The following is a 27,486-nucleotide window of genomic DNA, read 5'->3' on the forward strand; positions in this document are numbered from 1 at the left end:
TTTTTGTCCTCCTTTTTCAAGTTCCAAAGGAACCATTCTATGGCCCCTTCAGGCGGGATTTTTCCTTTGTGCTTTTACAGCACTTTCTAGATTCCTTTATTATAATACTTAGCACAGTATAGTTATTTACCAGTCAGTCTCCCCCAAAAGACTGTGAGCTCCTTGAGGGTAAAGGCCATGTCCCAACTCATCTCCGTATCCCCAGAGTCTAGCACAGTACCTGACACACAATAGGTGCTCAAATGTTTATCGATTAAGGTCACTACTACAGACAACACAGTAAAAATAGCAGTGTGAGAAGCTGTAGCAGGAGCAGCCCAGTAACACTGAAGGGAGGAAAATGATGCACGACCTTATCTGGAAGGCAAGTGAATCAGGGCCAAAGACTTGAAAACAGATGGCCACGACCAGCTTCAGAATTGAAAGAAACGCTCGTTTCTTCCTTGTTAAGATGGCCAGAAGCTGTTTAATATCTTCTTAGCCAGGTTAAACTCTAATCACATTTGTGTATCTCAAGTGACATCTAGTGGTCTTGAAGACAGCACATTTGGGTTTTTTTGTTTTTCTGTTTTTTTAAATAAATTTTATTTATTTATTTATTTATTGGCTGCATTGGGTCTTCGTTGCTGTGTGCGGGCTTTCTCTAGCTGGGGTGAGCGGGGGCTACTCTGTTGCGGTGCGCAGGCTTCTCATCGTCGTGGCTTCTCTTGCTGTGGAGCACGGGCTCTAGGCGTGTAGGCTTCAGTAGTTGTGGCACGTGGGCTCAGTAGTTGTGGCTTGCGGGCTCTAGAGCTCAGGCTCAGTAGTTGTGGTGCACAGGCTTAGTTGCTCCGCGGCATGTGGGATCTTCCCGGACTGGGGCATGAACCCGTGTCCCCTGCATCGGCAGGCGGACTCTCAACCACTGCGCCACCAGGGAAGCTCGGCAGGCAGATTCTTAACCACTGCACCACCAGGAAAGCCCCCTGAAGACAGCACATTTGTAATTCTCAGATGGAACAGTACTGGAGGCCAATTCAAGGTAATATAATTTCTCAGAGCAGTTATTATCTGCCAGGCACTATGCTAAGCACAGGGCATAGACATGAATTAGACACGGCTCTGCCCTCAGGGAGCTCACAGACTAGTGGGGGAGACAGACACAACTAGAGCATAATCCCTAAGGGCTTTGCAATCCAGGAGGGCTGGGTTCCAATCTGACCTCATCTCCTTTCTAGCTGTTTGAATTCAGTCAAGTTATGCGGCCCTATGAACCGCAGTTCGATCACCTGGAAAATGGGGATGACAGACCCCACACAGAGTCGCTGCAAGGATTAAACAAGAAAATGTGTCTAAAGATTTTAAAACAGTGTCCCATACATCACTAACATTCTCTAAATGGTAGCTCTTATAACAATATCATTATTACAAGGCTGACCGAAACACATGCTGTAACAGAGGTACTCCATGTTAAGCAGACGGAAGAGTGGTGCTGAGAGAAAAGAAGAGGGCAAAAGGAGGAGGCGTTTGAGCTGTGCCATCTCCTGGGAGTGAAAGAGAATTTCAGGCAGAGGCAACAGTGTGAGCAAAGGTTTGGAGATGGAGAAATGCAAAGTATGTGTGGTAAATGACAAGGAGCCAAAGGTGACTGTCACAGACTATGTGAAAGGACCTACGAAGAGCTGGCTGGCTCTCACTCACTGAGGAGCCGTTGTCCACGCAACAGGACAGATCATGTCACTTTCCTGCTTTCAAATCCTACAAGATTGCCAATTTGGATTTTAAAATCCAAACTCCTTACCGTGTCCTACAAGACCCGATAGCAGGGGTCCACAAACTACAGCCCACAGGCCAATTTGGTGCACCTCCCGCTTTTGTGAATAAAGTCTTGTGGGAACACAGCCACGGCAACTGATTCACATATTGTCTATGGGACTTTCACGCTGGAGTTGAGTAGCTGAGACAGAAGCCATACAGCCTTCAAAGCCTAAAATATTACTCTCTGGCCCTTTACAGGACACGTTTGCCAACCCCTGCCCCTAAAGGATCTTGCCCACCTCGTTTCCTAGCTACCCTTCAGTCACTGTAGTCCAGCTAGGTGGGCTTTGTTCCTTTCCATTCAATAGGCTACATTTGTGCCTACCTCAGGGCCTTTGCACATGCTCTCCCCTCTGCCTGGACTGCTCTTCCTCCTGCTCACCATTTAACTGGCATCATCTTGTCATTCAGGTAGACTGAGCTCAAATCTAACCTCAGAGAGACCTTTCTTGACCTCCACCTATAAAATACATCTATCCCCAGCTACTATCATAGTATCTTGTTTGCCATCATAGCATTTAACATCATCTAAAATTGTCATCTTCATTTATTTACTTGCTAGCTTACTATCTGTCTTCTTCCACCACAGTACAGACATTATGAGACCAGGGACCTCTTCTATCTTATTACTATCACTGTACCTCTCCAGAAGAGGGTCTCTTAACCTTCGCATTACCAACATCTTGGTCCAGATCATTCTTTGTTGTGAGGGCTGCTCTGGGCACTGGAGGATGTTCAGCAGCATCCTTGGCCTCCCCTCTTAGATTGTGACAATCAAAAATGTCTCCGGGCACTGCCAAATGTCCCTGGCGGGGGGGATCACCCCCAGTTGAGAACCACTAAGTTAGAGAACCATGGCACATAGTTGGTTCTCAATCAGTATTTATCGAATGAATGAATAAAAGGCTTTACAGACATTAATTAGCTCACTGAATCCTTACAACAACCCTGGGAGGGAGGTACTGTTACACACGTCACAAACGGGGAAACTGAGGCTGCGAAAGGTTAAAGAACTTGCTCAAGATCACAGAATTACTAAACGAAGGGGCAAGAACTCAAAGTCAGGTCTGATCCTGCATGAATCTTAAACCTGGAGGACTTTTTAGTATCCTCACAGTTGTACTAGACAAATTTGGGGGGAGGTAAGAAAAACTTAAATTCCAGTCTCTGTTTGAAAAGAGGCCAAAAAAACCCCCCCAAACAGCAACAACAGTAACAAGAGTTAACCTAAGACTGTAAAGTAATGGATACAACTGAATGCCAAACTATGCTACAGGACAGGCAAGGTGGAGCCAAAAAGCTTGCAAAGCTGGTGAGGTAGATTCGACTTTATGTGAATAGGTAGGTTTTTGTGGGGGTTTTTTTGGGGGGGGCTAAGTGTGGGTATTTGGTTTGGTTTACGTGGAAGGCAGTTAGGGAAGAGAACTGATTTACTTAAACACTGAGACTCCACTTAAGACTGTTATTTTTCCTAAATTATCTCACATTTAATTTTGTTGCTCTTAGTAGAATAAGGAAGAGCCTTCATTTACAAGCTCTTGAGGAAAAAAAGGAGTTTAATCCTTCGAAAACGGACCACCCTCATTTCTTGATGCAGCATTCTAGGAGAAATTAAGTGAGACTGGAGGCTCCTCTGTCCACCACTTAATGATATGTATGACCTTGAATAACTTAGAAACTTTCTAAGCCTCTATTTCCTCACTTGTAAATGGAGCGATTGTCATTAGACAAATACGTAAAATGTACCTAGCACAATGCCTAGCACATAGTAGGTTCTCAACAAATGCCAGGTCCTCCCTGAAGTAATAATCAGGGTTACAAGAACATTATTTTGGTGTATTTTCAATTATCTACAGTAACAGCACAGGAATTGTAAGAAAGGGGTTTGAACAGTAAAGGGAGAGAAAGGCAGTAACAACGTTCAAAGTCTGAGTGCCGGCTGCAATTTAGAGTGTTAAGAGAAAGGCATAATAGAATGAAAAAAAATGGAGAACAGATTCTATAAGATGTGAAATACTGTTTTTTCTAATGAACCTTACACATGCTGGAAGCTCAGTAGCTCTTAAGGTCTATGAAGTTACAGCCAAACACAGAAGTAAAATCTACAAAGGCTTTAGCAACATACACTGCTATACCCATGGAAACAAAGGCAGAACTCCTGAGATACAAGGGAGCTTTCCAATTGAATACATTAACTAGTGTGCATTCAAGACTAAGATGTCACAACCTTGGCCTTGGATTGCCAGGTCAGGAACCATGCTGATCATGAAGATGAGAAAGAATGACAATATCCAGTTGTGATTGGGGTTGGGATAAACCGGACTGCCTCATATACTGCAAATATAAGAAAATTTTTGATCCGGTCTGGTAATACGGATCATAAACTTTAAATAGAGGCATATCCCTTGACCAAGCAATTCCACTTTTTAGGAATGCATCCTAAGGAAATAGATAAGTGCGCAATGGTGTATGCATTTACAAACGTTCACACTCAGTAAGAGCAAAATCCTCAATTGTTAGCCATAACAGCAAAATCCTAGAAACAATACAAAAGTCCAATGGTAGGGATTTGGTTAATAAATTATAATATATGCAGCCACTAAAATAATGATATTTACTAACATAAATGTCTATGCTATATTACATTTAAAAATCAGTTTACAAGAGTACCTGAAGTGTTGCCCCTTTTTGTTAAAAAAATATGTAAAGCACAGCAAGAGGTCTGGCAAGACATCCCTCAAAAGTGTTAACAACAGTTTTTATTCTTCTTTTGCATGTTTTCCATTTTTTTCTGTACTACATGTTATATACTTTTTAAAAGAAACGAAATATTAGAGACCTGTCAAAGCTCAAAATTGTCTCATGATTAAAACAACCCATATTATATTTTAATATTAAAACGAGGGCCCCTCACTACTTACCTTATATGCAAGCATGACAGCATGGCGGTGGTACCACCACCAAACACCCACACAGTAAAAAACACAATCAGAAGTGTGGTGCTGAACATCATTTGGCGGGCGTAAGTGGCAGTATCTCGAATGGCCAAGGCAAATGCCATTGCACCACGAAGGCCTACAAGGGAATGGAAGAAGGACAATGTGAGCTTCATAAATTCAGAGAAATAGGGCACATTCTGAGACCTTAGAAGAGCATGAACAAATACGTAATATATTTTAACATACAAAAGTATATACAAACAAATACAAAAAGAATTAGATGATACAGGCATTGATCGTTTAACAATTTTTTGAAATCTGTTTTAAAATTTACTTAAAGTTCACTCTTTTGGGTGTACAGTTCCATGAATTTTGACAAATGTATAGAGGTGTGTGACCACTACTACAAGTGAGACACAGAGCAGTTTCATCACCCCTCTCCCAAATTCGTTTGTGCTACCCTCATTTTAGTCTAACCTCTCGTCACCCTACCAAACCCTAGCAACCACTGATCTGCTCTGCATTGCTGGGCTTTTGTCTTTTTGAGAATGTTGCGTAAATGGAACATATGGTATGTAACCACTTGAGCCTGGCTTCTTTCACTCAGCATAATGCCTCTGACGTCCATGCATGTTGTTGTGTGTATCACTAGTTTGTTCTTTTTAGTGCTGAGGAGCATTCCATGGCATGGATGTACCACAGTTTGCTTATTCCCTCACTCACTGGAAGACAGTTGGGCTGTTTCCAGGTTTTGGCAATTACAAATTGCCGTAAACACTCACATACAGGTTTTTGTGTGAAAATGCATCATCTTTACCTCCTCCACTACACGTGACATAGTTCCGGACTGGGAATTTGGAACCAGAACATGAAAAAAATCCCCATAGAAGGGAATGGCACACTTTTAAAAAGAATTTTCTACTGGAGGTTGCAACTTTAATATTTAAGGGAGTCTCACATTATCAGCATATCATTTCCGTCTGAAATCAAGTTGGTGTATGCACTGTGAGTTGTTTCTTGGAGTAAGCAAGAGAGGGAATTATAACTTACCAGCAAACATCATCATGTGTTGAAAATTTGATCCAATCTTACTTCTTCTACCCAAATTAAGTAGGAGGGACAAGGGATAAATATTGGCAGCTCTTCCCAAGAAAATAGCAATCTAAAATTATTAATAGGTTAAGGATAATTCTTTTTATTATTAACATTCTTTACACTATACCTTCAAGATGGTGAAACACTATCTTAGGGAGCTCAGTTTCTAACACACAGTCTTTACTTATTTTTTTAATTTAAAAAAATTTTTAACATCTTTACAGGAGTATAATTGTTTTACAATGGTGTGTTAGTTTCTGCTGTATAACAAAGTGAATCAGTTATTTGTATACATATATCCCCATATCCCCTCCCTCTTGCATCTCCCTCCCACACTCCCTATCTCACCTCTCTAGGTGGTCACAAAGCACCGAGCTTTTATCCCCCTGTGCTATGCAGCTGCTTCCCACTAGCTATGTATTTGACGTTAGGTAGTGTATATATGTCAATGCCACTCTCTCACTTCATCTCAGCTTACCCTTCCCCCTCCCTGTAACAGTCTTTAGATTCCACTGTCTGACTCAGCACCGTCCCATGGAACTTTCTGCCACGATAGTACTATAGCTGCACTGTCCAACATGATGAGTGCCTGAAGTGTGGCTAGTGTGACTGAAATTTTCATTTAATTTCATTAACTTAAATTTAAATAATTACATGTGGTTAGTTGCTACCAAATTGGACAGTGCAGGTCTAAGACATAGGACATTCATTAGATGAATAGGAACATGTTTAAAAACAGAGCTTCTTTGGCATAACCTTAAGATTACTAATATAACAGTCTAGTTCATCTTAACTGACAGTGTTGGTAGGGGGAAGAGTAATACTGGCTAAACTTGCCCTTGCTTTCTCAGAACAAAGGGCAGCTCAAACACCTCATACCACTGAAATTCCTGCTAACCTTGATGTACTCCTCTGAGTTTACACTTTCACCCTGCTTCAAAGGGAAGGCTTAATTGGAATTAAGAATGGTTTTAACTAGAAACCAATTTTAGTGTCTTTTTCTCCAGTTTGCTCTCTATAGAGACTCTTGCTTTAAAATACAATTTTGGTTTCAGGGGTTACAATACAGTCTCCACCTCATTTTCTGAAAGGAATATAAAGGAAAATCTAAGATTAAAAACAAAAGAAGGTGGGGGAAAAAAAAAAGAAGGTGGGGGAAAACAGTGCTGACCTAAGTAACTTTGGAAATGCGTGGAGTTTGTAGGACTAAAGGCAAAAGGAACTGCAGATAAGCATTACATGCTCATTGATAAAGCTGCTTCCCATGGGAGCACTGGGTAACAATCCTGATATTACTATGCATGCTGGAATGGAACAGTTAAGTAATGGATGGTAGAAGGTGGGAGCCAGGTTTCCCACTATTGGAATGGAAAGTTACTGACCTAAGTAACTTTGGAAATGCGTGGAGTTTGTAGGACTAAAGGCAAAAGGAACTGCAGATAAGCATTACATGCTCATTGATAAAGCTGCTTCCCATGGGAGCACTGGGTAACAATCCTGATATTACTATGCATGCTGGAATGGAACAGTTAAGTAATGGATGGTAGAAGGTGGGAGCCAGGTTTCCCACTATTGGAATGGGGATTCACAGATCAGCAGGGGAGGAGGCTAGAATGACCCATATGGTAACGGATTAGAGTTGGAGACATTGGTATCTGGCTTAATAGAAATACAGATGGCTACCTATGTAAATATTTATAGATACACATATATTCAGGAGCTAATATATACATATATATTCCTCCTCTGTCAGCTGGAAGGGCTTAGAAACCAGGACACCCAGTAGCACTGAGCATACCTAGAGCCCAGATCTTGGTTTCTAATACCATTCCCCAATAAAAGGAACCAGGGCTCCTTGGAGAAATGGCTGATTCTAGGGCTGCGGCAGAAAATATATAAGATGAGCCTGAAGCACCTTATAGTTCCAGAAAGTGAGGAAGCACTCACAAAAATTTAAACAAAAACAAAACAAAACAAAAAAACACAAGGGACACAGGAGCCCACTGAAAGAGCTTCTAGTGGCCAAAGCTGGAACAGGTCAAGCAACACAATTTTAAAAGAAGTACTGTATTATAACCTGAAGTATAAAATAAATATCAATGAGTTCGTACTGATATAAATAAGTGATAGCTTAAAACAATAAATGGGGGAGAATAGAAAAATCTCCCGTGGAAAGAATTTCAAATAATTTTCTAGATACTCTGTCTTCGAGGCGGTGGAACTGAACTCCCCAGTCCCTAAGTGTGGCTCCCTGTAGTGACTCCCTTCTAAGCAGTACAACATAGAAAGGGGGGAAATTGAGGAACTTTACAATGGAGGAACCTGACAAACACTATCTAGGCTAAGTGATTAAGACCCAACACAGCCAAAAATAAATAAATAAATCAATTAATTAAAAAAAAAAAAACGAACAAGAAGTAGTGAGGCATAAACTTAGGGGGAGTTTTCCTGGCACATTCCAGGCTAATTTACAACCTAGGAACACGACTTCCGGGAAGGCTCTGCTGCCCTAGTAACCAGACTTGGGAATGAAGAAATGCTGCCGCCTTTTGGCCGTTTCCTGCAACAGCAGATTTAAACAGTGCTAATGGTCACTTAATATTCACAATAATTGCAGACCCATGAATGACACCTCCCCTCAAAAAAAATTGGGGGGTCAAAAATCGACCAAAAATTTCCAAAGAAGGCAACCTTACAAGAAGACAATTTCAAGAGGCATATTTTACTCACATGTTTTCTTTTCTTTTTTTTTTTTTAACAATAAAGGGCGTGGAAAATGCTCAATATCATGAATTAAGAAAGACAGGCAAATCCAACATTATTAACATGCTGATAAGTATGTGCCCTTACCATGATGTGATGAGAATGGCACATTACTTCTGTGGTCTTCCTCCCAAAGAACACACAAGCCTGGTCTAAACACGGGAAAAACATCAGGCAAATTCCAGTCGTGGGACACCCTGAAAAATACCTGACCAGTACCCCGTCAAAACTGTCAAAGGTCATCAAAAACAAGGAATGTCTGAGAAACTGTCACAGTCAACTGGAACCTCCAGAGGCATGATGACTCGACAAAATGTGGCAGCCTGGATGGGACTTTGGATGAGAACAAGGACATTAGGGAAAAACTCTGGGGATCTGAATAAAGTATGAACTTCAGTTAATAATAATGTATCAAGGGCTTCCCTGGTGGCGCAGTGGTTGAGAGTCCGCCTGCCGATGCAGGGGATACTGGTTTGTGCCCCGGTCCGGGAAGATCCCACATGCCGTGGAGTGGCTGGGCCCGTGAGCCATGGCCGCTAAGCCTGCGCGTCCGGAGCCTGTGCTCCACAACGGGAGAGTCCACAACAGTGAGAGGCCCGCATACCGCAAAAATAAATAAATAACAATAACGTATCAATATTGGTTTATTAATTGTGACAAGCATGCCATGCTAATGTAAGATGTTAACAATAGGGGAAACTGGGTGTGGGGTATATGAGAACTTTCTGTATTCACAATTTTTCTGTAAATCTAAAACTAGTTTAGAATCCAAAGGTTATTAAAAGTAGTGATTCCCTGAAAAAAAATACAATAAACAAGAAAATAAAACAGTAACAACAAAACATGTGGGTCAATGTGGCAGTGACCGCTAGTTATATCCCCAATATCTATTTTTTCTTCCCTCAATAGTAGTAGATACTCCTCCCCATCACCTCCAATTTTCATCTGAGTATATAGACACCCAGCCTCCTCTGCTGGGAGGTGTAGCCCATGGGTGTTAGGTGGAAGTGATGTGTGCATGTTCTGGTGGGGGTGAGCCACCTGGGACCCTAAGAACAAGGGCAACTCCCTAAGGATGCTCGTAAGGCTGCTTGGGTCCCTGCTGACTTTGTGGAGCAGAGCTTGCCACATCAGTCCAGACTTTCCCATGAGAAAGAAACACATTTCTATCCTCTTTAAACCTTGGTTAACTTGGGTCATTGCCACATGAAACCAAACCTATATCCTAACAGACATAGCCAGCAAGAGAGCAACTCTCTCCTGGTAAGAGTCAGTTTCCGTGGTAGGATTCTGTATTGAGGAACTTCAATTCCTAACAGACTCAGAAACCTATAGAGAATATTTAGCCTTGTTTCTGGATAAGTATAGTGGATCAAACCACTTGACTGCTCAAAAAATTTCTCATAGACTAGCAGGATATGAAGTTACTGATCTCATGGGAGTCTTCCAGCTAAGGTTCTTCTCTTATGAATAAGGTTTTATCATTTTTTGCCTGAAGTTAATTCTCAGAAGACTAAGACTGCAGAATGGCATTTCAGTAATACTTCACTTTCTAACACAGATCCTACTTAGAGCTTTAATTAAAGAAATATTTCTGCCAATCTCTTTTGGCAGAATCTTCATTCTGAGGTGTTTTTTTAAAAACAGTACTTCTTTTGAAAATCACTAATTCAAACATCCCTCTCTCTGACCACAATGTTTCATGTTCATCTATCCCGGATAATTCTTCCACCTCACTGGGACCTCCAGTCCAAAGATCCTGCTACTTTTCCATCAGTCAGTCCTCTCCCTTCTTCATTTCCTTTTTTAGTCACATCTTAATAAAACTCATTCCAATACCTTGCATTCACTTACCCCTCTGTTTTCATTGCACCGACTTGACAAAACACCAAACTCAGATGGACTCAGCTATCTATTTTCTCCACGCTTACAGCTAAATTCTCCTGGACAAAGTCATACAACGGGGCAGATTGATTCTACTGTTAATACTTATTCCTCAAACTCAAGTGGGTCCCTAACACTGCTCAGCGATTCTACTGCATTCCTTTGGTCAACTCACTTTCCCACTCTTGCAACCATTATTTCCAAACCTTCTCCTCAAAACTCCTATCACCTATGGGAGCCAGCCTCCTAGAGGGTTCCCTAGTATTCACACCCTTGTGTAGCCTCTGCTAACACTGTACCAGGTTTTGTCTGTGTGACCAATAGAAAATGGCAGAAGGGGTGATGGTACATCACCTCCAAGATTAGGTCATAAAAGGCACTTTGGCCTCCATCTTGGTGCTCTCTCAGCTCACCCACTCTGGGGAAAGCTATGTTGTGCGCTGCCCCATGGAGAGGTCCACGCGGAGAAGAACTGAAGCCTCCAGCTAACAGCCGTGTCAGTGAGGTTGGGGTGGCTCCTCCATCCCCAGTCAAGTCTCGAGAGAGTGAAGCCCCAGCCCAGAGCATGACTACAACCTCAGGAGGGATCCTGGAGCCAGAACCAGCCAGTGAAGCTGCTCCTAGATTTCTGACTCTCAGAAACCATGTGAAATAATGCATGTTTGTTGTTTTAAGCTGCTAAGTTTTAGGGTAACTTGTTATATAATAGATAACTGATAGGCCACCTGCTCCTATCTCACTTTCAGCAGATGATCTCACCTCCTACTTTACAGATAAAAATAGAAGTAATCAGACAGGAACGCCATCTTGCAAATGTACCCTCATCTCTACATACCCTACCCTTTCCTGGAACAATGGCGGAGCTGTGCTCCCTCCCACTGAAGGCCCGTCCCTCCCCACGTGCTTTGGTGCTTTGGGTTCCATCTCCGCCTGCCTTCTCATGAGACTGGCACTATTGATTGCTGTCTTTCATGTAATCAGCTTCTCCTTTTCAGCTGGGTTTTAAAAACTCAACGAGAGAGAGAGAGAGAGAGAGAGAGAGAGAGAGAGAGATGGGGGGAGGGAGGGAGGGAAGGAAGGAAGGACGGAGGGGTGGGTGATCCTCCTTCCATCTTTCATCATCTTTCAACTACTGCCCTGTGGCAGACTGCAAACTGCTCCCCACCATCCAATATCTCTTTCTTCCCTTCAGTAATCAAGGACAAACAGTTTTATCTTTTGGGGTTGACAGAATGGCAGGAGGCTTTTTTTCTGTCATTTCAATCTGTTAGTATTATTTGTGTGATAAACAAAAAATGGAAATAGAATAGAATAGATAAAAAAGTTGAAATCCTGATTTGCTTTACTCAGAGGAAAATTTTATATATTTAACTGTATTCTTATCAATCACCCCTCCAGAAAACCCATGCAAATCTCAATTTAAAAAGAAGTTTCCAAAATGGAACACATAATAAAGGATACAAATGCTCCTACCACAAATGTTGGGTTAAATACATGATTCTGGAATGTGAACAGTGTCAGTCCCATGTAGGAGAAGATGAAATTCTCTGCCAAGAAATTGAGAAGCTCAAACAACTGAAACGAAATTTTAAAAGGTTAGTCCAGTAAATAAAGTTACATAATTTGAAAACATGAGTATTACTAAGATATTGAAACAGATACTTCAAATATGTAACGTTCATGTATATCCCCCCAAACTCATGATTCAGAGGGGAGCAAATGTAGAGATGACATTTTTCTGGGCCCACAGAAAAAGCCAGAAATGTTACCCCTTCATTTCCCCAATCAGCTTCCCTTCTTCAATCCCCATATTCAGTCATTCTTGTCCTCATCCTGCAAACCCTGCCAATTTTTCTCTTGCAATGTTCTTTGCTGTCCCTGCCACTGCCTTAGTCTAACTTTCATCAGTTCCCACCCATAATGCTGTGAAAGGGCCCTAACTGGTAATCCTGCAATCCCTAAAAATATGGCAGTTCCAAGACACGTCCCTCTTTACGGGCTGTAAGATCCAGCTCAAATCCTTTTATCCTGGCACAGAATGCTTCATGACGACCCTCACAACAGCACCTTGCCATGTGATTTCACTTTTTACATGGGTCTCAGCCCTCACTGAGGGAGTAGGGCTTACACATTACAGCCTGGTGCTCTGTACCCTCTCCTGCTGCCTGCCCACCTCCACCTGTTCACATCACTGTGATGAAAAGGCCACAACTAGAAGCATGAAAATTACAAAAGAAGAAATCTCATTGGTAAAGGCAAATATACAATAAAGGTAATAAATCAACCATATATAAAGCTAGTAGGGGGCTTCCCTGGTGGCGCAGTGGTTGAGAGTCCGCCTGCCGATGCATGGGACGCGGGTTCGTGCCCCGGTCTGGGAAGAGCCCACATGCCGCGGAACGCCTGGGCCCGTGAGCCATGGCTGCTGAGCCTGCGCGTCCGGAGCCTGTGCTCCGCAACGGGAGAGGCCACAACAGTGAGAGGCCCGCGTACCGCAAAAAAAATAAAATAAAATAAACATGGTGGGGGTAAAATGCATTTGAACTTAAGAGCTCAGCAAATATATGCACCCCACTGTTCACTGCAGCATTATTTACGATAGCCAAGATACAGAAGCAACCTAACTGCCTATCAGTAGATGAATGGATAAAGATGTGGTGTGTGTGTGTGTGTGTGTGTGTGTGTGTGTGTGTGTGTACCCAATGGAATATCACTCAACCACGAAAAGGAATGAATCCTTCCCATTTGCAACGACACGGATGGACCTAGAGGGTATTATGCTAAGTATAATAAGTCAGAGAAAGACAAATACTATATGATTTCACTTATATGTGGAATCTAAAAACCAAAAAAAGGAAGAAATATAACAAAACAGAAAAAGAGTTACAGATACAGAGAACAAACAGGTGGTGGCCAGAGGAGTTGGGGGTGGGGGAAGGAAAGAAATAGGTGATGGAGACTAAGAGGTACAAATTTCAAATTGCAAAATAAATGAGTCATGGGGATGAAATGTACAGTGTGAGGAATACAGTCAATAACTATGTAATATCTTTGTACAGTAACAGATGGTAATTAGACTTATGGTCATCATTTTGAAATGTATAGGAAAACCAAATTGCTATGTTGTATAACAGGAACTAACATAGTGTTGTAGGTCAATTATACTTCAAAACAAACAAACAAACTCATAGAAAAGAAATCAGATTTGTGGTTACCAAAGGCAAGTTGTGGGGAGAGGGGGAATTGGATGAAGGTGGTCAAAAGGTACAAGCTTGCAGCTATAAGATAAATAAGTACTAGGGATGTAATGTACAACACGATAAATAGAATCAACACTGCTGTATGTTACATATGAAAATAGTTAGGACAGTAAATCCTAAGAGTTCTCATCACAAGAAAAAATTTTTTTTTCTATTTCTTTAATTTTGTATCTATATGAGATGATGTGGTCATCATTTCATGACGTATGTAAGTCAAATCCTTATGCTGTACACCTTAAACTTAGACAGTGCTGTATGCCAATTATATCTCAATAAAACTTGAAGGATAAAAAGCCATAAGACAAGGGAAACAAGGAAAGGAAGCTAACTGACTGACCACTGGAGCCACAATAATAACAGCCCCTGGCTATTCTGCTGACCTATCTATACCCTAAAAGCTGTCACCCTTCAATCTGACAATTCCATCTATCTCTGGAGTCAACAGAAAAGGAGTTGAAATGAGCAGACATCACTTTGAACAGAACAAAGATTATTTTTCAGTAAAGAAAAAATTTGTTTTGCTGCAAGGAGGAAAAGTTTATTCACAAACTATAAAGTTTCTCTTACCTGTTTAGTTCTATGCTGAGACTCCGTGGACAAATTATTGTATGTATAATGGGCCTGTGTGATGCCACAAAACAACACTGCAACCACACCTATAAATACAACAAGTTCCAAGTTCACATAAAAGGAGAGTTCCCAACTTCTATACGGAGGCTCTTATTTTATAGAAGTAAATTAGGTGCTTAGTGTTAAAATTTTCGGTTGTGACTTACTTTGTTGAGAGGAACCGCTTCCACTGAAAATCTTTTACATTCTAAAGTGACAGCATAAATCCCAACCCTAACAAGTGTGTTCAAACACTAGAGGGGTTGGGCCACACACAGAAAAAAAATCACTGGCTAAGTCCCTCCTTGTAAGGGTTTAAAATTAAAAGGAAAAAGTAACCTACCTGTGAAACCCCATGCTTCAGCCAAGAGGAAGGTACTCCAGGACATCAAGAAGAACAGGCCTGTCTCCAACAACTGGAACTCTCGTAATTTGGTGAACTTTGTCACGTAAGACTGTCAAGGTTGATAACAAGATCTCATAATACAGAAGTGTGACTAGAAAAAATAGTAGTCGAAGCAAGGCAAGCATAAAAGCAAAAGAAGGGTTCTCCAGTCTCTAACACAAAAGTCATAGAATAAGGAGGTACCAAAGCAAAGAAACTCTGAATACAAGCATTGTACTAAGGAGTCAGCAGCCTTCCCTTCCATGAGAAAGTCCTATAGCTTAGTCCATCCAATTGTTTTACGGGTATCACATGCCTTGCTAGAAACCACACAGTAAAGAATAGACATGACAGTAAAGGACAGGAGTGACAGATCAGATACGCAACATGCCAACTCTATTAATTTGTGACCCAAAGCAAGACAGCTTCCATAATGATAGCAATTTATATCTATTAAGAAATATGTCATTTCCATGAGATTTCATGTTCATTTAATCCTCTAACACCTCTGTGATGTGGAGTATTCCATGATGAAGAAACTGAGGCACGTCCCTCACTCATACTAGTCTAACAAGTATATGTTACCTGCCAGTGGAAGGGCCCGTGTCAAGCTGTGGTGAATCTCAGGCTGGAGTCTACATTCTCTTCAACAACTGTGTACTACAACACAAAGATTAAGTTCCTCAAGGAACTTATGCTAGGGAAGAAATCCTGGTCCTTCTTCAGAACTCTTTTCACTGTCCTTTTATGCCTCAGTTCGTCTGTAAAAAGCCCGAAGACAAGTTTCTTCCACCACAAAACTGAAGTATAGAAAATGAATATATTCTCAGAAAAAGTACTTGTTTTATATGAAAGTACCTTAGAAGTTTTAGAGCTGGAAGCTCTTTAGAGATCAAGCCCCACTCATCTTCCCTGCTGTCCCAGCCCTCTACCTTCCTACACTGAGGTCCCATGAGGTGAAGTGTCAATGCTTCTATATCAGAAGCTCCAAAAGGCAGAGGCCACGTCTGTCTTGTTTATCTTTGATACACAGGGCATAGCATGTGGCATGTAGCAGGCAATCAAGAAATTTTTTTGAAGAATGAAACACTGATATAAAAAGGAAAACTGAAGTTCCAGAATTTTAGGGATATTCGCACTTAAAGAATCCAGTAACAGAAAATTTAGATCCATTTATTAAACTATCATTTTCTATTATATTTTAACTTATTATATTTTAACTTAAAACTACAATGAGTAAGAAAAAAAGAGGGTTGTTTTTGAATGAATACAAGATTGACTTACTCAATATTTCTAACAGCAAATTAGTGGCAGTGCATAGGACTCGAGAGCAGAAGGTTAAAATCGGTGACAGCTGAGATGAACTCCCAGCTATCCTAACCTGGGAACCTTATTTTGTTCAACTGGCATCGAGGTCATACATTCCTATTTGTCCTATTAAACGAAGAGCAAAATACTGCCAGGATGAACAGCCGTACAGAACAAGCAGAGGCTCTTTGGAATATATCTACCTTTATATCAATTTAGTCTACAACCTTAAAGTTCACCCCCATATAAAGCAGAAACTAACACACCATTGTAAAGCAATTATACTCCAATAAAGATGTTAAAAAATAAATAAATAAAGTGGATGGATCTTAAAAAAAAAAAAAGTTCACCCCCAAAGGGTCACTGTGTCCAATTAGAATTCTGTAGTGAGTGTTTGAGGGCATGAAGTCCTACACAAAACAATGAAATTCTTTTATTTATTGGTAAAGATGATTGCCTAATGTTTTCAAACCAAGTACTTGTTTATAAGGTTCATAATTATAACACTATGTCAATTATGGAACTAGTGGAGACCATGGAACACAGTATTCAATGACTCTGTGAGGTTAACAAGAAAAGATAAATAGAACAAAAGGATATTAAAGCTGTCACCACTCCAGTAGCAGCACCCATCGCGAAAGAGCCACTGAAGATTCCAAGGAAAATCCCGATAGACTTGAACATGGCTGTGACATCAAAGGTGTGGCTGTTGTCTCCGGCTGGCTGGTATGCTACTATTGAGCTACAAAAGAGAGGTGGTTCTTACTTCTAGAGGCAACTTTTACTTTTAAAACATTATCTAAAAAAAGAGTAAAATAAATTTTAAAAAATTACCTAGTGTAGAGCTTGAAGATGAAATCAGAGGGCGTAAAAACCAAAAACTTTGGATTTGAATTGCCAAAATAAGGTTGGACCAAGCCTTTTCCTCCAGCCTCAAGATACTGTGCAGTACTATTCTTTTGTGACTCTGTTTATGACTTACTGGTACTGAGTGCCTGAAAGCCCTAATGTACTAATGTGAACAAACTAATGAAAAATTCCCCGTATTTCCAACAGAGGCATAAGAATATAAAGAATATTGTTCAATACTCAACCCGGTCACATTTTGTTTTTCCTGTGGGAAAAAAAAAGATGACTAAAGTACCCTTTCAACTTTTAGAATACCAGAATGGGCCCAATGCCTCCTATCTATTCATTCACTGAAATGGACTTTTATAGATAAAAGGGCTTGAAAGGCCTGCCAAGGAATTAGAATCCACTTGACAGCACTTTTAGCATACCCAGCTGGATCCTCCACCTCGAACTTCTGAAAGAAAGCCACTCTGTAAGAGGCCAAGACAAGCAATTAGAAGGGACACTCTCCATCTTGAACTCACAGTTCAAACCTAGTCTAAAAATACTTCTTTTAAAACAGTCGCCCCAGGAAGTAAATACAGCGGAGAAAATCAGTGTTGCTAGTGGGTCTCTGGCAAGAGCACCTACCATTACTAAATCAGTTCTCATCTCAGTTAATTGAGGTACCAGTGTTTTTATAATAAATTCAGACTCAAAGACATCATGCAAGTCATGTCGAAGAAAAGAAGCAGAAAAAACACATTCCGAAGAATATAATGAATTCTCCCTGTGGTTACTGCAATGTTTTTTATGGTTCAAGGCTAAAAAATGGCCTTGCTATACCATGTTTACCAAGTTCTCTTCATACCTCGCTGGTTAAACTAAAAAACAGAACAAAACAAAATAAAATCTAAGACCAAGCTAAAATTTCCTAATTTTACCTATTTTATTGAAGTATGACTCTAACATGAATTTCTGGTAATGGCATCTAGAAATTTCTGAGACTCAATCTGAATTGAAAAATTTAAACATTTGCATTTACATCTTCAAAGTGACCAGATCATTTTGGGACTGGTAGATTTGATATTATTTCAGTGAATAGGAAATGGCCTTTAATGTCATGCTATCTTACCTACACATAAAGGGCTCCACCACTGTAAATGAGATTTGACTACATTATAGCATGAAAATATAGCGGCTGGCTGGAGAAAAGAAAGGATATTGCTACAATAACCTTCCTCCCTGGCGATAGTTTTCAAAATGCTGGCAAGAACAAAATATCGATGCCATGCCTCCTGAGACTGCTTTCCCTGGATTGGTTCATGGAAATTCAAGATTCACACTAATCATTATTTTATTCTTTAATCACTAAAATGTATAAGAACACAGGAAAAGCATGGTGGGCTGAGAAGAGATGACAGGTTTGTTTTCTTCCTTTTCAGTCAAATGTTGGCCTCTGGACTGAAATCTTAATTCACCTTTTCTACATCAGTCAACATTTTATCTTGAGGCAGTAGCATTTTTATGAATACTTAAAAAAAATCCTGAGAGTAATACAATGTACAATTTAGGGGGAAAAATCACCCCATCATTCCACTACCCTGACAGATCTATTATTTTCCTTCTGTATTTCTTTCCCCTCTTTTTGTTACATGCATGCTATTTCATGTTTAGTTGTAATCATAGTGACATATGGTTTTGAATTCTGCTTCTTCAACTGACAATGACATAAGAATTATTACAGTCTAACCATGGTTTTTTAAGACTTCAAAAATGATCCAAATGGATATAACATAATTTATTTAACCATTTCCTCTCTGTCGGACATTTAAAAGTTTTGCTTCTATTATTTTTGCTACTATAAATAACAGTGTGAAAGAACTTATTTGTGCTTTCTACAAATTTTGGACGATTTTCCTGTGCTACATTCCTAGAAATAGGGTATTACTATACCTATGGCTCCTTTTACATGTTGAACAATGGCTTTCAAATAGATCTGTATTACATTTCAGGAGGGAAATATGACTACATCTCTCAATGTTTTAGTGATCATATCCATTGGCCTAGAAATTCTACTTCTAAAAAATATCCTACAGAAATACTCTCAAGGATTCACACAGATTTACACATAAATATGTTCACTGCAGTGCTATTCACAATAGTACGATATTAGAAAACACCAAATATTAATCAACAGGGGGTTGGAGAGGTAAATTTGTAGTGCATTCATACAATGGGATAATGGAGGTATTAATACAGTACAATGTCTATGTGAAAAAAGCAAGTTACAGAAAAGCATGTATAGTGCTATGCCTCTTTTTGTTTAAAAGTTAATATATTTATATGTATGCTAATATCCTAATGGAAAAAATCTGGATAAAAACCTTAATAGTGGTTATTTCTGAGAGCTGAAATTTCAGGAATTTTCTACTTTCTAAGTCAACTACTTTGAATATTAATTTTATTATCATAATGATAAAATATAAAAGAGTAGATAATACCAATTTCAATGTCAACAACAATGTACAAGTGATATAGTTTTACAACTCCAGGGTTTCTCAATCCTGGCATTATTGATATTTGGGGCCAGATAATCATTTGTTGGATGGTGGGTGCTGTCCTGTGTATTGAAGGATATTTAGCAGCACCCCTGGCTTCTACCCACTAGATGCCAGTAGCAACCTCCTCCCATTCATGATAACCAAAAAGTCCCCAGACATTGCCAAATATCCCCTGGTTGGGGGGCGGGGGGCTGCAAAACTGTCCCCGGTTAAGAATGACTGTACTAGACCATTACCAGCAGTAACTATTTTCACTAACAATTTTTTTTCTTGTTAACTGAATAGGTAAAAATGGCCACTAATTTAATATGTGTATCTCTGATAACCAGTAAAGTTAAAGAGTTTGTCAGCCATGTTTGTTTACTCACACTTATATTCTATAAAATGTAAATGACCCTAAAAACATATTTTAAAGTAGTATGAATTTAGGTCTCCAGGGTAATCATGGTATATCCATTCAGAGGTATGCTATGCAACTTAGACTTCATCTCTAACTAGATATGTATGACACTATATCAGTACACACAGCTCTACCTCATACAGCAATATATGAGGGAACCAGTTTCACTCCACCCTCACCAGATTAAAAGCATTAACGTTAACAAAAAAAAAAAAGTCACTGCTAACCTAACAGGTCAAAAAGCAAACAAAAACAACTTCCAACATAAATTTCAAGAACAGATGTCTTAACCTGTTAATTGCCAAGCAGAAGTCCTTCAGAAAGGGGCCCCCCTCTTTGTAAAAGGCTGTTTCTATAGAATATACACATTAGAAAATCATCAAACAGAAATCAACACAAGGTAGACTATTTCTATCTAACGTACTTTTAGAGGCAAATGAAAGATGATGAAAAACATAACGCCGAGCACTCCAGCTAGTGACCTCCCATAGCCAGCAACATCACTGGTTTCCCTTCATCTTTTGGGCAGGAACTCATTTGCTCACTTCTATTAAGATACTTACACAGCTAATGATTCCCCGGGTATGATACTCTTTAGATACAGTCCTTCTCCACCACAGTTCCAGCAGACTATGGAATGAGTTAACTCATCGCCTGTGAATCTAGAATAGTACTAGCTATGCACCATCCTTAGGAAAATTGAGGAAAGAATCACTTGAATCGTTCTCTACAAGGCTTAAATTCTCTCACACGACCCTGTTTGAGAAAGGTTGCAACAGAAGGACAAGAAGTCCTTTCCTCTTTGTGAGAAGTGTAACGGAAAGGGCATTCTCTTTCTAACACATTTATTCTTCACCAACACTGATACGTACACCCCCAAGCTCAAAATTTTCTGATGAGTTTTCTTCTTTTAATACTATTCAACTGTTCTTGAAGTTGCAGGAAATAAGTTACTTTATTAATGGAAAAACTAAGGCACAGGGCACATCAGCTTAAGATAGGACCAGAAAGGAGATTTTTCTGACTCTTAATCCATTAGGGCAATGAGGAAGGAACACGTATTAGTAAACGATTAAGTAGCAGAATAATTATCTAGGATGGCGAATTGATGCTAAAAGTAACTGCCTGTACCCTATTCTCTTCGTCTGGTAGCACTGGTGATCTTACATGTTCTTATGTGCTGAAAACTTCAACAATCTTTGTAGCTTCATTTTCTTTTTATAACACGTAAGTTATAACCACACTATCCATTTCTTCCTCCCTTCAAACAATAGAAAACTTTTACTTTGCACCTATCATCCTTGAAGGTACATACATTTAGTATCAATATTAGTTCTAGCCTTTGGGCTTTATTTCTTAAATTAAATTTACATTAGTTGTAGATAGCTGCAAAAAAATCTGGCAATAAATATGGTGGAGGGGGTAGAATTTATATACATTACATTCACAAAAGAAGATTTGATCTTTTGCACATCTTCATAAACAACATTTAAGGGATTAGTGTTACATCTCAGAAAGGATAATTTTCACTTTGCTGTTAGACAATGGGGGCAATCAAGCTGTGTAAACCACAGTCAGTGACTGATTACTCTTTTATAGTTAATGAAGTGGAAATTAAGGAGAGAAATAAAAGTAAGGAGGAAAGGTGAAGGGGTTTTACTTCTCTCTTGTAGAAAGTTCTGGTGTGGAGTAAAGGCAACTGTCTATAGGGTTAGATATTTGCTTAGCAGGAGTGAGTTGGCAGGACTGAGTTCCTCAGAGGTTCAGACCCATTCTTTCACCTGCAAACACCTTCTGGTAGCATGTATAGTAATTTCTACAACTAGATTAAAATATTGCTCATTTTCATTACCTTTAAAAAGTGTATTATTTAATACTTCTAAAAATTAAAAAGTTTCTGAAATGATTATGTTAAATAAGAGAAATATGAATTAAACTATGAGGTATTTCTCAATCATCAAATTGGCAAAGATACCAAAGTCTGACAAATACTCTGTTGGTGAAGCTATGAGGAAACAGGCACTCCCACAATTTGGTGGTTAAAATGCAAAATAGCATAATACCTTTGACAGGCAATTTAGCAATGTAACAAAATTACAAATGTATTTACCCTTTAAGCCACTCATCTCACTTCTGGGAATTTATCCCACCAATATACCAGTGCATGTATAAAACAGGTTAAGTTCAAGGTTAATCACTGCAGCATTATTTGGGATAGCAAAGAATTGAAAACCCTTTATGATTCCACCAATAGGAGACTGATTAAATAAACTATAGTACAGTTCATAGAATACTATGCGCCTGCAAACAAAGAATGAGAAAATTCCTTGTTTTGATACAGAAAGATCTCCAGAATATAGTTATGTGAGAGAAAGTCAGGTAGGTATAGAACATATACAGCATGCTACTTTTAAAATAAGAGGCAAATAAGAATATTTATTCATATGTGTGCTTACATTTGAATAAAGAAATACTAGGATACACAAGAAACTAATAAAATGGTTACCTATGTAAGGGGCTACGGGGACAGGTGGATGAGGACAGGAGTAAGAACGTGACTTTTCAATGTATACCTTTCTATATCGTTGTGATTTTTGAACCATGTGAATATATATGTACGCCAAAAATTTAATTTGATGAAAAACTAAAACGTCCATGTTATAATGTTAAAACAGAATACAAAATTATACATACACTACAATCACAACTATGTAAAAATACTATGCATAGAAAAAAGAGAATTTTAAAAAATGTCCTAGAATGTTTACAGTAATTGTCTTTAGGTGTCAGGAGTACATATCATTTTTTTCCCTTCCTTTTCTTCCGTGCATTTTCCACGTTATCTATAAGTATATATTTCTTCAAGAGGAAAAAAATGCTTCAGTTTTTCAAATGTTTCCATTCATAATGCACTTCACTCAATAAGTGACTTTTGGTTCTTAGAACCCTAACATTCAATATACAGAATATAATAAGAAAACAAACACTTACGAAGATAGCACTATGGCAACAGCATCATTGAGGACACTTTCACCAAAAAGAAGTGCATAGAGTTCAACATCAACTTGAAGCTCGTGGAATATGGCAAGAACAGTCACTAGCAAGTAGAAAGAGTCAGAGGAATATTAAGACATTACAAATATAACATTTTTCCCTTCACAGATGATCGTAATAGCTATTTAGAAATTCATTCTTCATCTCAGAATTCAATCCTAATAAACATTCTCTTACCATATCAAAGATTCAGTAATTTTATGTCAATATTTTTCTTTTCCATAACTGTGTACCTGTAGTATCTCCCTTCTCTCTCTTACAAACAGCTGAAAATAACCTTGGAGGACTGAGTTGGCCTACATTCTTCACACAAATGCTAATAATCTTGTCTTGTACATTTCTTTTCCATAAAAAATACATGCAGAATTTCTTACGGACCAGGTGATCATTAATCTTTGATGAAGAAAACTATTATGAAAAGCATTTCCTGCTGCAAACTTCATTTTTTCCTCAGAGCCTTACAACTCACTTCTATTTGACTTACAAATTTCAAGCACACCAGTTTAGCAAAGACAGTAGGAAATGAAAACACAAGTTTGGTTTTCGGTTGGGATAAAATTTATGACCAGAATTACAGCTGCTATATTTAACTTAATAAGAATCCAATCATCAGGCTATTACAGCTTGAGAAGAAAAAAAAACCTTCTCTTAGGAAACAATTACATGAGAATTCTTAGAAAATCAGAAGAGACTGAAGTTGCATTATAACTTTAATTGCTGAGTCACGTACAGCTCGCTTGCTAAATAAACCCAAGCAGACATGAAAGATTATTATAACCAGAGTTGGGAGAGTCTCTTCAAATGCCAACCAAAAAACAGGAAGCTTGTATTTTAAAAGATATAGTTTCTACTGCAAAGCATTTCATCTGGAATATCCAGATATCAAAGCTAACCAAGAGAAGGAGAAAAGGAGGGCAGGAGCAATGCTGTAGAATTTTAAAAAGAGAACCTATGGCTCATCCTTCTATCAAGTGAACAACTGCAAAATAATAGAATTATTATATGGGCAAATACCTATATAATTCAGAAGAAATATAACTATCCAGCTTTATATAAGCAGAACAGTTTTGCTTGAGCCATCCAGGCAATACTCCCACCAAAACAAAACCAGTTTTTTTTTTTTTAACAAAACCAGTTTTAAGTAATGTAGCCAGTCCAACTGACTCAGGTTTCTCATGGATTTTGAAAAGTCGAGGACCTTGCTTCTAGTAAGAGAACACGGAAAACAGAGACCACTGGCTTCCTGCGAAAACCATCCCAACTTCATACTGATAATGGGAACAGCTACAAACAGTAAGGGGGCAGCCCTGACTATCTTTAAGGAGGCGATTTGCTTTTCAGTTCTAAAAATGCCAAACTATACAAATACCTCTCTAAAATGTCCTCTGAGCTTCTAAAATCATCTCTTATAGAGTACAGAGCATATTTTCCTACTTTCTATAACACCCTGTGTTATCAGAGTTAACATAGGAATTCAGAGATAACCTTTGACTATGCTGGATGATAATTAAAGATTATTAACTTACAAGGTCAAAGGGTAAAAGAGAACAAACCTCTACCAAGGATCTAAAATCTAGCATCAGTAAAAGAAAACTTGCATCTTTAGTTCAAAAAATGCAGTCTCTGCTCTTCAGCCTATATATTCTCTAAGTTCTTAATCTGAATGTAGCTGTGAAGCTCACCAATACTATATTAGAAAAACTACCATCTAACTCATCTAACTCAATACAATTAAATTCATTCTCTAGTCATGCTAATATCAAAACTATTTTATAATCCAAAAGCCAATTTTATAAAAACAATTCTTTAATGTATATTACTGCCCACCAATGACCCCAAATCACACTTGTTCTAGCACAACAGCCTTCTAACAATCATTTTAAAACTTTTTTTCTTACTCTTAAATGCAGATAGCTGAATGTAAACAGATTTTTAGGGATCTGTTTTCTAGAGGCTTGAAAGGAAATGTATAGTTATTACCCATCTTAACTAATATAGTTCACCTTCTATACCCAGTCACTAGGGATAGAGACCAACCTGAATTTCTGAAGAAAATACCTTACGGCCCTCATTTAAACATCATCAAATTGTGGACTAGTAATAGGAAATACAGTAAAAAGAAACAAATGTGTGCTAAGCCAAAAGGAGCCATTAATTTTGCTTTTTTCATCCACAGTTGGAAAGTATAGTAAGATACGGAGTACCTAATCCTGAATTCTACACCCCAAAGGAAGAAATACGTACATGTGTGTTGATGGAAAACCACTGTACAACTTAAGTATTTAAGCTCCACACTCATATAAAACATACCTGGATCAGTTGCTGATACGATGGCACCAAACAGCAGGCAATCTGTAAAGTAAAAATCTCCCGCAAGTTGTCCAGTTACTTTCATCAGTGTTACACAGCCATACATTATTGATCTGTTCAATAAACATATGTCTACTTTAGAAAAAAAGTCAACTGTTAAAGAAGTTACAATACAGTAAGAACAGAAAGATGGGTCTACTGTAGTACTTTGTGACTAATCCCAAATTTACTGCATGTCATTTAAATATGGTAATGCCTTAGCCTTAAGGAAAATTCAAACAACTTATCTGTGTGAATACATTTTACTGCAAAAGTTCTTGGACACATTCGAGAATACAATACTGCAGAAGTCAAATATGTATTATTGTAAAATGATAATTTGAAGGCTAAAAGTGTTTTAAGCTTCAAGTACTTACCCAATTACGAAACAAGAAATTGCGGTTCCAAGAAAAGCATACGCTAAGATAGACCCAAGGTTTCGAAAGAAATGTCTCTGACGGAAAAAAAAAAAGTTACACCGTGTTAGAATACTCACCAATTATTTAAAAAAGAAAAGGTTTTCTATTCTAGTGTGCTATGCTAATATTAAATGCATTATTCATTCAAGGAAGTAAATAAGAGAAAGAATTTTTGTACGGGCATAAACTTCAGCATGTCAAAAGGATAGGAGAGGGAGGAGGGAGGGGAACCTGGAAGGAACTGCCTGTTTCTGAAGGTGTCGAAGATGATAAAGTCCATGGAGTTTAAGGCTGTTCAAAGTATATGAAATACAAAAGCACTTACTCTTTTCAGACTATATCCCGCATAAAATATGATAGGAGGAAGTAATATGTTGAAAAATACTTCTGGATCAAAAGTAACCTGTTAAAATAAAGAGTTCTTTTAGATGAATTCCCTCAGAAGATTTCTTATTACATTATCAAATGAGCAAAAAGAAAAAAAGATTAATGTTAAACTGGCAAAAGGCAAGAATATTACCACTGTGGTAAGTGAAAAATATTTCATATAGGATAGCTGTTATTCTACTTCTCAACCAAATGACGAGGAGATGATGGCGTTGGAACAATCAGTTAAGTCCTATCTGTGCAAAGTATCTTAAAATACTACGATAGCAAAAATTTTTTAAATAAGAGAAAGTATGAACATGTCTGCTTTAAATAAGAGACCCAAAACCGGCAACATAAAATTTGGGGGTACAGCATTGTTGTTGGCAAGAGGAAACAGACTTCTTGCATAGGTAACATCTCTAAAGGTATATAACATAATATTGTGGTAAAAAGTTTCTGCACAAGTCAGATTTCTAGTCCTGACAGCCCATTCCTTTTTTTTTTTGCGGTACGCGGGCCTCTCACTGTTGTGACCTCTCCCTTTGCGGAGCACAGGCTCCGGAAGCGCAGGCTCAGCGGCCTGGCTCACGGGCCCAGCCGCTCCGCGGCATGTGGGATCTTCCCGGACCGAGGCACAAACCCGTGTCCCCTGCATCGGCAGGCAGACTCTCAACCACTGCGCCACCAGGGAAGCCCCAGCCCATTCCTTTTAATACCTATTTCCTATAATAATACAGACGCCCCCTTCTGTTCATAAGGCTGTAGTATTTGACATGAACACAGAGCAGCTACACATACTCATGCTAAAATTTCATTTCCTAGAACTCTTAAGGAACTGGAATTTTCCACAGGTTGGAAAAAAAACTCTTGCTGCAAAGTAAACTGTAAGTTTGTATGAAATGTTTAAAAGCATTAAAGATGGTCAGGAACACAACCAAGTAGCTATAAAAGCCAAGTCCTGCCAATGTAGAAGGCAGAAGGGGAGGCAAATGGCCAAGGGTGGGCGAAAACAGAGACATGAGCAAAGAGGCCCTGAGAAGCTTCAGGATGGCAACTATGGGGAGGACAGGAGAAAGCAGCTCCAGGAATGTCTGGAAGCCAGTAAGACTGCAACCCAACCTACATCAAGCTTCACGCACACCATGGTACAGTACCTGATACTCAGGCTGAGGCCCCTGAAGTTGTGCCAGATTATGAATCAAAGAAAGATTAACTTGTGCTCAGCACAGAACACAATCAAGGCAAGAAAGAATTCAAAAAAATATTAATGGAATATTTTAGGTATTATCAAATAAACTCAATGTGCTAAAGTACTATAAAACTCTAAGGGCCATAAGCAAATTGAAAGAAACACTTATAAATTCTGCTTCACTCAATACTGGTCACCATTTATTACAACTGTAAACACTACAGAGTGAAACAAAAAGGGTTGTAGTACTTAGCCTCAATCAGAAAAGCAA

At 38.9% G+C, this 27,486-nt stretch overlaps 1 protein-coding gene across 2 annotated transcripts in view; it reads right to left on the reverse strand.

Moving 5' to 3' along the window:
• The window catches only part of SLC9A6 (solute carrier family 9 member A6), a 52,502-nt gene that overhangs the window by 15,549 nt on the left and 9,467 nt on the right, over positions 1-27,486 (reverse strand). Inside the window, exons 3-13 of one of the 2 annotated variants that reach the window (XM_089904062.1) lie at positions 25,983-26,060; positions 25,616-25,692; positions 25,200-25,312; positions 22,827-22,932; positions 16,641-16,782; positions 14,691-14,796; positions 14,306-14,394; positions 11,940-12,053; positions 5,787-5,898; positions 4,719-4,872; positions 131-220 (exon numbers count right to left, since the gene is read on the reverse strand). In XM_089904062.1, coding sequence (XP_089760188.1) covers positions 131-220; positions 4,719-4,872; positions 5,787-5,898; positions 11,940-12,053; positions 14,306-14,394; positions 14,691-14,796; positions 16,641-16,782; positions 22,827-22,932; positions 25,200-25,312; positions 25,616-25,692; positions 25,983-26,060 — 1,181 coding nt within the window. The remainder of the gene's footprint in view (positions 1-130; positions 221-4,718; positions 4,873-5,786; positions 5,899-11,939; positions 12,054-14,305; positions 14,395-14,690; positions 14,797-16,640; positions 16,783-22,826; positions 22,933-25,199; positions 25,313-25,615; positions 25,693-25,982; positions 26,061-27,486) is intronic. The other variant, XM_022554227.3, reaches the window with a different exon arrangement.

The sequence above is a fragment of the Delphinapterus leucas genome, chromosome X (genome assembly GCF_059928025.1).
Source record: "Delphinapterus leucas isolate spDelLeu-1000000601 "Yukka" chromosome X, BTC_Dleu_Yukka2, whole genome shotgun sequence".
NCBI classification, from domain to species: domain Eukaryota; kingdom Metazoa; phylum Chordata; class Mammalia; order Artiodactyla; family Monodontidae; genus Delphinapterus; species Delphinapterus leucas.